This window comes from Grammomys surdaster, unplaced genomic scaffold (genome assembly GCF_004785775.1).
Source record: "Grammomys surdaster isolate TR1022 unplaced genomic scaffold, NIH_TR_1.0 126109, whole genome shotgun sequence".
Classification (NCBI taxonomy): domain Eukaryota; kingdom Metazoa; phylum Chordata; class Mammalia; order Rodentia; family Muridae; genus Grammomys; species Grammomys surdaster.
The window spans coordinates 4,799,728-4,809,928 of NW_021620917.1; the positions used below are offsets into that span (position 1 = coordinate 4,799,728).

Here is a 10,201-nt window from a genome sequence, read left to right on the forward strand (position 1 = left end):
AGCCTAAGAGGCAGCCGGCCAGGAGAGGCATGGGGGTGTGGGAAAGGCCCTCCCCATCTGTAGACTGGACACTGGAATGTGCTGAGCAGAGCCAGGCCTAATCCCCATTCATCCCCTTGAGGCTACTGAGCCACTGCAGTGGGGCAGCCCCGGGGTGGGGGGACTGGAACGGGGACATATTCCCACTATAGTGGATAGTGGGTGGATGGTCAGACAGAGACCATAAGGCCAGCCAGGGTTCCATAGGAGGGCATGCCTTATTCACTCTTTGAGACAGATGGGTCAGTTTGAGGCTCTGGAGTATTGGAGTTGGGGGAACCCTGGTTACACTGTTCCTACAAAGATGGGAGACGTGTCCCCAGATGTGGGCAAGACCCTGAAGTCATGGTGGCAGAGCCAGACAGACCTGAGAAGTATGTTGAGAAGACCCATGTATCTCCTGAGGATGAACCCAGGGCAAGAGCTCTGTCACTAAGCCATGTACCCAGCCCCCTCTGCAGCAGGGGTAGCCTGAGGGGGGAGGAAAAATGGGGCACAGAGGTTCATGTGACCCAGACAAGGCCCCTGGAGGTGGGGCTCCTGTGCCCCGCCCCAGCGGGTTCAGCTATATCTCCAGCTTCCTCACCCTCCCCAGTGGCTGAGGGCAATGGCGTTGCAGGTGGGTGAGACCCACAGCCCAGGGAGGGGACAAATGCTAGAGAAGGAAAGGTGGGGCGTCCCGCAGGCCGGCTACTCCTCACTATAGAGCTGGGGAACATTTACAGCTTCTCTTCAGACCCTAAGCAGAGAGGCTGTGGGGGTAAGGTTAGGCCCACCCAACCCAGAGCAACAGGTAGAAGCCTTGGGCTTGGTGGGGGCCGGGGTCCCTGAATAATTAGCACATTTGCTCTGTCCCCTGTGTTTTGCCTTCAGTTCGAAGCCTTCTGTGCAGGCGGCCTGGCCCCTGGCTGGAGCCTGACGGTACAGGGACATGCAGATGCTGGAGAAGATAAGTAAGATCCCTCCTCCTCGGGGATGGGGCAGGGACCCTCCGGCCACGCTCCTGAGCCTGACCACACCCCCGCCCACAGGTTTGAGATCAACTTCTTAACAGATGCAGGAGACATCGCCTTCCACGTCAAACCTCGATTCTCCAGCGCCACGGTGGTGGGCAATGCCTTCCAGGGAGGACGATGGGGACAGGAGGAGGTGTCCAGCGTGTTCCCGCTGGCCCTGGGAGAGCCCTTTGAGGTGATGGGGCCTGTGGGGAGGAAGGAGGAGTAGGGGTGAGAGAACCGAGGTCCATGAAGAAGGGACTGTGATGGATACGTACATGGGTTGGTGCGTCCTGCTGGGCCCGAGTGGCCTTCTTTTCCTCAGTTTCTGAGTTTGTTCACAGGGTGCTTCTCTCTCTGACTACCAACTACCCTCATTTGGAGAAAAGAGGGATCCCCAGCTGGGAACTCAGGGTCAGGTGGTCCATACTGTGCTTTGCCAAGTAGCCAGTGTTGTGTTTTATAAAATGTGGAGGCATAACGCAGCAGGAGGGAGCACCTTGGAGGGCCTGGCCAGTGTGTCTCCCTGAGGAATCACCACCATGCGACAGGCCTAGTACAAAAAGGAAGTTTATTGAGAGAAAGGAGGGAGATGTGGAAAGGGGGCAGAGGCAGAGAAAGGGGGCAGAGAAGAACAGAAAGACAGAGGAGAGAGGGAGAGAGAAAGAGGCTGGCCAGGAACATGTGGAAAAGAGAGAAGAGGGGGAGAAGAGAGGGACAAGAGAGGGACAAGAGAGAGAGACAGAGAGACAGGGAGGAGCCAAGCCGAATAGATAGTCCTGGCTCACACTTGGCAGACAGAGCCACAAGCTGTTGCTAGGTAGCTGTTGGGTGGAGCCCAGAGAAATGGCTAACAGCCAGGATGGCCTCTGTGTCTGGGACCCAGCGACACCCCCCATTTTCCCTTCCCCTCAGATGGAGGTGAGCGCAGACGCAGAACACTTTCATATTTACGCCCAGGAACAAAAGGTACTCCAGTTCCCACATCGTCACCGACCGCTGGCCACCATCACCAGAGTGAGAGTGCTCAGTGACCATCGGCTGGCCCAGGTGGAGCTGGCCAAGCGGAGCCTGAGCTGGGGGTAATGTACCCGCTGTGCCCGCCTACACCTTGCACATCTGTTTCCCTCCCTCACCCCCAGTTGTCCACATCTGGTCAGAGCAAGCAGAGCTAAAACTGGAACCTTGTGTTCTTGCAGGGATGGGGGCTACTGAGTGGACTGGACCACACAGCCTGCCAGAGCCAGCCTTGGCTGTCCTGTATCTCCTGCCACCTGGAGCCACACACTATATATTATAGATGCTGGGAAGCTGAGGCTCTGTGTGAACCCCTAACCTTACCTTCAATAAAGTATGAGCAGGTTACGGTCCTGGCTGCTGTGGACGTGGGGACGTTCTGTGGGGCTGTGATAGCCACAGATGTGCTAACCAGGGCAATGGGCTTCCTGAAATCAATGCCCTAGGCATTGCCCAGTTCTTCCTCTTGTCCCTAAGACCCCAGGTGCTGACCAGTCCCTCCCCTTGTCCCCAAGACTCTGGCTGGAGTCTGAGGTTGTATTTCAAAGGACACTGAGTCTCTGACACTGGAATGACTGTCATGGGGCGGCACATGGTAGACAGGAGACTGGTGGAGTCTTCAGTGCCTTTTGGCACAGGGCTCAGTCTGGCCCATCTAAGACATCATTTCAGAAGCTCCGAGAGTTTCTGGAAGCTTCCTCCTCCCCCTGCTTCCCCTTGGAGTCCTTCCTGTTTCCTCTGGTCCCACCTGGAAGGGAGACGTGCTTCTGTCCCTGTAGTCTTCTGTGTGTGCGTGTGCGCACATGTGCGTGCATGTGTGTGTGTGTGTGTGTGTGTGTGCATCTGTGTGTGACAGGCACAGGGCAGTGGGAGGGAGGGAGGACCCTGAGGACCACTGATAGGAACTGGGCTCAGCCTTCAACCTCTGCTCTGCTTCCACAAACTCTAGACTACCAGGGAGGAAAGCTCACTCCTGCCCCAGAGAGCCAAGCCTTCCAGCCACTGCTCGGATGCTCCCTGAGTCAGGCCAGGCGGCCACAGAGGCTCACCGATAGGAATCCTGATAGTTTCCTATGAGTGCAGGTTCACACACCAGAACAGGACCTGTGTCTTGCTCTAACACTCTCTGCCCTACTGCTTTGAGAACGGGTTTCTCACTGAACTGGAACAAGGTTGCTGTTTTGGCTAAGGTCTCTTACCGGCAAGCTCTGAAGGTCCTTTCATCTCTGCCCTGCTGTGCTGGGGTTATAGCCATTGACAGCTTTTTATGTTGGTGCTGGGATTTGAACTCAGGTCTTCATGCTTGCAGAGCAATTGCTCTTAACCACTGAGTCCTCCCCCAGACTATTAGCTGTCTTTGTTCTTTTCAAGTGTCTGTCTGTGTGTCTGTGTGTCTGTGTGTCTGTGTGTCTGTGTGTCTGTCTGTCTGTCTGTCTGTCTGTCTGTCTGTGTGTCTGTGTGTCTGTCTGTGTGTCTGTCTGTCTGTGTGTCTGTCTGTCTGTCTGCCTGCCTGTGTGTCTATCTGTCTGTCTGTTGTCTATCCGTTTCATCATCTAGCTGTCATCTGCGTATCATCTCTCATCTGTAAATTATAACAGCTATCTATTATCTCTCTATTTTTATTTTGAGACAGGGTTTCTCTGTGTAGCCCTGGCTGTCCTGTAACTCACTCTGTAAACCAGGCTGGCCTTGAACTCACAGAGATCCTCCTGCCTCTGCCTCTGCCCCCTGAGTGCTGTGCACCACCGCTTCCTGGCTTACTTATCTAGCTTGTTTTAAGTCCGATTATTTATCATCTGTATCTCTTGTCTATAGCCATCATCTTCTTATAAGTCTATAGTCTATTTTATGTTTGTCTGTCTGCCTCTGTCGTCTATCTGTCTGTCTGTCTGTCTACCTACCTTTCCACTGGGGAACACACTGAGCCCCACTCTGCCCCAGGGCTCCCTCACCGCCTCAGAAGGCACTGGGTGGGAATGTGACCTTTATAGGTGAGTTCATGTGAAGAAAGTACTTAGTCAGTACTGACGGGGCAGGGAGTAGAGAGTGAAGCCACTTAGAAATGGTAGCTCAGGTTGAGTCTGAGCCCTGGTTTACTCTATAAGAAACCCCGGGCCTCTGTCAATGAGGTTGCAGGTAAGAGACCTTAGCCAAAACAGCAAGCTTGTTCCAGAGTGCCGTAATATTGAACTGAAGTCAATTCAGGTACTGAGAGGGACAGATACACTCAAGTAATCTCTGAGGCAGTGGTTCTCAAGCTATGGATTGAGAGCCCCACTAGGGGGCTGAAAGACCCTTTCACAGGGGTCGTGTATCAGATATCCTGAATATCAGTTACATTTTGGTTTGCAACAGTAGCAAAATTGAGTAGCAACAAAATAAGTTTGTGTTTGAGGGTCATCTCAACATGAAGAACTGTATTAAAGGGTCACAGCGTTAGGAAGATTGAGAACCACTGCTCTAAGGTTATAGTGGGGAAACTGAGGCTGAGACAGAAAGCCAGCAGGAGCGAGGAGGGACCATCCCTCTGGAGCCAGGGAGGCACCTAGGGTCCACAGCTGGGCAGGGTTTAGAGAGCTGCTGGCGCCAACCCCCAGGTGGGACAATGGCAGCCAGCGTACAGCTGTGCTGCTTCCTGTCTCTGCTTACTTCCCTAGCCTATGTTCTGACCCAGCTGGCCTGGGGCCCCTTCCTGCCTCCCTTTAGGAGTTCTGGCCTTTGTGTCAGCCACAAGGGGTTGGGGGCTGTCTACAATGTGTCCCGGACAGGCTTTGGCTTTGGTAACATGTCAGGAGGGTGGAAGGAGCCAGCTCCTATAGAGGTGAGGTGTGTCGTCAGACTGCCTGGCTCCTGAGGCTCTGAGATGGATCTGGCTGCTTGCTCAATGTCCCTGGGCCTCAGTTTCCCCACAGTGCGAAGCACTGCCTCTTCAACAACAGGACAGTGTGAGCATCAGAAAATGCTTATATCTCACAGGGCGGAGAAGCCTGGGGACAGGCTCACAGTGGGACAACACTAATCCCCTAAAACCAAGTAAAAATTGGGTGCTTGACATATATTCTTCATCCTGGCACTAACTAGTGAGGTGGAAATGTGCCGACCTCTGACATTCGCTGGCTGGCCAGATTAGTCTATCTGTTGAGTTACCCAGGGAACTCTAAAAGATGGAAGATATCCCACGGCACAGCACCTGAAGCTCTGGTCTCCACATGTATGTGAACACATGTGCACACACCTGCACACCCATGTGCACCGTACACACGTGAAGAGGGGGAGAAGCCAAGGTCCACATTCAGGTGTGCATCTTCTTGCTTGTGGGACAGATCCACGGGGACTAGGGGCTCTAAAGCCTCAGCAACTTACCCAGAGGTTAGGTGACTTGCTCAAGGTTGCTCAGAAGGGAGAAGAAATCTGGACCTGATGCACATACCTGTGACTTTGCTCAATGAAGTGTGAAAGTACTCATCTGTGTAAGAACACCCACATGCGTGCACACATACCCATGTGTACATGTGAAAACACATCCATGCACACATACCTATGTGCATACCCCTTTCTGTGCCTCCACCCCAGGCCTCAGTTAGAGGCACCTGTGCATGGAAGATTACAGAAGGGTTAACCCCACTACACGGGAGGGAGGCCCTGAGTGTCTTTAGAATGGAGCGCAGACAGCTACGATCCCAAAGCACCCTGCCCCATTCCCTCACTATCACATCTACTGTGGCTGCCGCTGTCTTCAGCTCACAGCATGGGCTGAGCACTGCAGCCAGGCCAGCTGAGTAACCCATTTCCTTGGCTGGAATGACACCTCATCCAGGAAGCCTCCCCTGATCTCCAGCCAGCTCCTGCAGCCTGGGCGTTCTCCGAGCACCACCGTCATCCCCATCCCAGCACCTTGTTTACAGGTCAGAGACCAGGTCTCAGCCCAGCTGCAGCCCAATTGCACTAAACTCTGGAAGTCTTGAGAGTCAATAAACTGAAGACTTCCCTGGAGGAAATCATTAAACTTTGAACAAATTACAGTCCTCTCCTGCCTAGTTTACAGGCCACAGGTCTAGAAACATTTATTGCGCACAACTGGAAGGCACCCGGTGCCTTTCCCCTGTGTCTCTGTGTCTCTGTGTCTCTGGCTCTGTGGCTCTGTGGCTCTGTCTGTCTCTCTCCCTAGATGTACCCCAGGACCTTTGCACCAGCCATTCCCTGCACTTTCCTTTGTATCTCTTAGCCTGGTTGGTTTCCCTCACATCATCACAACCTTTCAGAGACACATCTAGGATAGGGCATGCCCTCCTGTCCCCTCTCCCTGTATTCCAGCCCCTTTCTCAAGCCCTGAGGCCAATGAGTAAAAGGCTGACCAGCAGAGGGAATGTAAACCGGGGCCTGCCTCACCTTCTAGGTCAGGTTGCAAAGATGCACTTTTGGCTTCTAGGCACACACCTTTGATCCCAGCACTCAGGGAGGACAGAGATGAACAACTCTCTGAGTTGGAGGCCAGCCTGGTCTACAGAGTGAGTTCCAGGACTGTCAGGGCTACAGAGAGAAACTCTGTTTCAAAACACCAAAACCAACCAAACAAAAAAGATGACCTTTCAACACCAGGACAGAGCCAAACTGTGTTCCTGGGCCCCAGGCCTGTGGCGCCGACAGAACCAGCAAGTAGAGCTGAAGGGTGTTGACCCTGCCTGTTCTAACCACCGTCAGGACACACCTACACCTGCTGGGAGCCTCCCTTCTTCATTCATTTGCTTATTTGGAGACCCAGTCTCATTCCATAGCCCAAGCTGGCCTTGAATTCACAGCCGTCCTCCTGCCACTGCTTCTTGACTTGTGGGAGGTTGAATTGTGGGAGGATTTCCTGGCAGCACCACACCTGACTCAGTTTTTCTTTAAAACAAGCCGCTCCGAGGATAGACGTGGACAGTGCCCAGCAAGGCCAGTGAGCACAGACTGCACGTGTCATCTGCCTCCACCCCACCATGACAGCCAAAGGTTAGGCCAGCTGTACTCTTTCAGGCCTGAGGTCACCAGACCCCAGCAGGGCCCTGAGTTCCCGTTTTGGACATAGTAGTTGTGCCAGTCGGCTTACAGCTTCCTGTGGAGCCTGGCTTCTGTTTGCATTTAACTGGATCCAGTGGGCACCGTGGGACTGTGCCTGAGGACCATGGGACAGCCTCTCAACATGGCACTCTCTGAGGAGAGTGAAGGAAAACCAGAACTCTGGCCTAGGGTCAATGCCATGCGGTGACCCTTCTCCCCCAACCTGTCCTCTCTGGTTGCCTTGGATTCGAGCATGACAAGTGAACAGAGACTGGGGAAGACATAGCAAATCAAACACGTAGGACAGGCGAGATGGCTGAGCATCTAAAGAGACCTGCTCCCCAGCCTAACAAAGACCCAAATTTAATCTCAGAGTCCCGCATGGTAGAAGAGAACCGCTTCTCACAAATTGTCCTCTGACCTCCAGACATTATGGAACGGATGTACAACAAAGAAGCTAACAAAAAAATGAAGGTTAAAGGTAACATAAAGAAAGCTAGTTGCCAGAGAAAGACTGGAAACACTTTCCCCCACCAGATTCATCTAAAACGGCATGACCAAGAAAAGTCCCCTATAAATGTAATAACTAAATAAAAATGGTGGGTGCATTATAAAGAGCCTATCAAGGATCACACACGCACCTAGGGACTCAGCATTTGGGGGGATTTTTGCTCAGCACAGTCTCAGGAGTTCTCCCTCTCTCCCGCCCTCCCTCCCTCCCTCCCTCTCTGGGTGGGTGTCAGGCTCTCTCTCTGTTGTTTTTGTTTCTTTGTTTTGTTTTTTTTTTTTTTTTTTTTGAGACAGGGTTTCTCTGTATAGCCCTGGCTGTCCTGGAACTCACTCTGTAGACCAGGCTGGCCTCGAACTCAGAAATCCGCCTGCCTCTGCCTCCCAAGTGCTGGGATTAAAGGCGAGCGCCACCACCGCCTGGCCATCTTTGTTCTGTTTTTTCCCCCTTCCCTTCTCCCTCTTGCTCTGGCCCCGCTCTTTCTGGCCCAAAGTCCACTGCCTTCAGACACTCATATGAGGGCATTAGACCTGATTATGGATGGCTGTAAGCCACCATGTTGTTGCTGGGATTTGAACTCATGACCTCCTGAAAAGCAGTCAGTGCTCTTAACCGCTGAGCCATCTCACCAGCCCCTGTTTTTGTTTTTTTGAGACAGGGTCTCACTATGTGGCCATGGCTGTTCTGGAACTCACTACATAGACCAGGCTGGCTTCAAACTCACAGAGATCCACCTGCCTCTGCCTCCTAAGTGCTGGGATTAAAAGTATGCACCACCACCACCTTTTTTTCTTAATAAACTATTTTTATTTCTGACCATGTGTCCTTGGTGCAATTTGTTGCCCTTGGTCCCAAGAATCTGGACATCTCCTTTTGTCTTCTACTTATCTGTCTATTTAGTAGTGAGGTGGGGCAGGATGCATGCATGGCGCCATGTATGGAGGTCAGAGGACATCTCGTAGGAGTGCTTCCCTCCCTGCATTCTGTGGGTGGCAGGGACAGATCTCTCAGGCTATCAAGTTTGGCTGCAAGCACCTTTACCTGCTGAGCCATCTCACCTGCCCAAGAACTGTGTATTTCAGCAGATGGCTCTTAAATTATTCATCCCAGGACTCTTACCTGTGCCAATCACACCAGATCTAGTCAGTAAGTAGGGAACAAACCACCTCCAAGTATCAAGAGCCTGAGAGGACAGGCTACCCAATGGGCACAGTCTATGATGTCGAAGGTGTACACCAAGGCAGAAGTGATCACCTGAGATCCAATGTGGCCCCTAGGGCAATGACAACTTCTTCCGTCCATCTTGCAGACTCTGAGCCGAGATGATGACCCACAAGACGTTACCTTGACTAAGGCTTGCTTAGGCATGCATGCCTCTCACCCCTGCCCCAAATGTTTCTCTATTTAAGAGCCTTTGTCAGTGTCTTGAGGATGGACCCAGAGTCACATGACCCTTTTATCTTCTCCTCTTCCCAACCTACCAATTTTATCACATGTCTATTAGCTTGAGACACTTGGGCAGAGGAAACCTGTGCTGAAAAATTGCCTCCATCAGATTGGCCTCTTTGGCATATCAATGGGACATTTTCTTCACTGAATGGCTGATGAGGGAGGGCTCAGCCCACTATGGGTGGTGCCAACCCTAGGAAGGTGATCCCAGGAGGCATGAAGAAAGGTAGCTGAGCAAGCCGTGAGGAGCTAGCCGGTCAGGAGCGTTTCTCCGTGCTCTGTGATTTAGTCCCTGCCTCCAGGGAGCTCCTATCCTGACTTCCCTCAGCAACACACTGATGTGGTCAGGATATGTAAGCCAAATGAACCCAGTCCTCCCCCAAGTTGCTTTTGATTGGTGTTCAACAGAGCAACGGACAGCATGCTAATACGCATCTCTTCCCCAGTTACCTAATATAAACGAAGCGCTGGGTTCCTCCCAGCAGAGCACAGTCCAGATGTCACCGCACCTGTACTCCCAGCACTTTCAAGGTAGAAGGAGGAGGGCCAGCAGTTAAAGGCCATCCTCAGCTACACAGGGAATCAAAGCCCAATCTGGGCTACATGAGATCCTATTTAAAAACCAAACCAAACCAAACCAAACCAACCAAACAAACAAACAAAAAGGCTGGACAGTGGTGGTACATGCCTTTAATCCCAACACTAGGGAGGCAGAGCAGGTAAATCTCTGAGTTCAAGCCCAGCCTGGTCTGCAGAGTGAGTTCCAGGAATACACAAAGAAACCTTGACTCAAAAACAAAACAAAACAAAAACAAAGTAACATTTTAAGACAGATCACCATAGCCTATTAGGGCTTCTGGACCTGGGGCAGAGGGCTTCATGAGCAGAAGGTCTCTTCTGGGAAACTCAACACTGCTGTAAACTCCAAGCATAGCTTCTGCTGTGGGAGGGATGTGAGTCTGGATCAGTCCGCAGAACCTGTAGGGGTGTTCAGAGGTCCCACACATGGAGTGTCCTGCCAAAGGGACAAAGAAGCTGGCAAGTTCAGCCTGAAATAACCTGGATACCTATGAAAAGGGGATCTAATAAGCCACCTCTGTGGGGCATGGCTCAGTGGTAGAGCCCCTGCCTAGAATCCCCCAGTGAGGGGCTGGGG

At 52.3% G+C, this 10,201-nt stretch overlaps 1 protein-coding gene across 1 annotated transcript; it reads left to right on the plus strand.

Moving 5' to 3' along the window:
- Positions 1–646: 646 nt before the first annotated feature.
- Grifin (galectin-related inter-fiber protein) lies at positions 647–2,394 on the plus strand. Its single transcript, XM_028756017.1, has 5 exons — positions 647–658; positions 913–992; positions 1,071–1,230; positions 1,950–2,116; positions 2,234–2,394. The coding sequence occupies exons 1-5, from the start codon at positions 647–649 to the stop codon at positions 2,247–2,249; spliced, it is 435 nt and encodes a 144-aa protein (XP_028611850.1). The 3' UTR covers positions 2,250–2,394.
- Positions 2,395–10,201: the final 7,807 nt, after the last annotated feature.

What these genes read in the sequence shown, in the direction of transcription:
- Grifin (XM_028756017.1), top strand. An exon ending in GCAGATGCTGGAGAAGATAA is followed by an intron (nt 993 to 1,070) that starts GTAAGATCCCTC and finishes CCCCGCCCACAG; the next exon opens with GTTTGAGATCAACTTCTTAA. An exon ending in CCCTGGGAGAGCCCTTTGAG is followed by an intron (nt 1,231 to 1,949) that starts GTGATGGGGCCT and finishes CCTTCCCCTCAG; the next exon opens with ATGGAGGTGAGCGCAGACGC.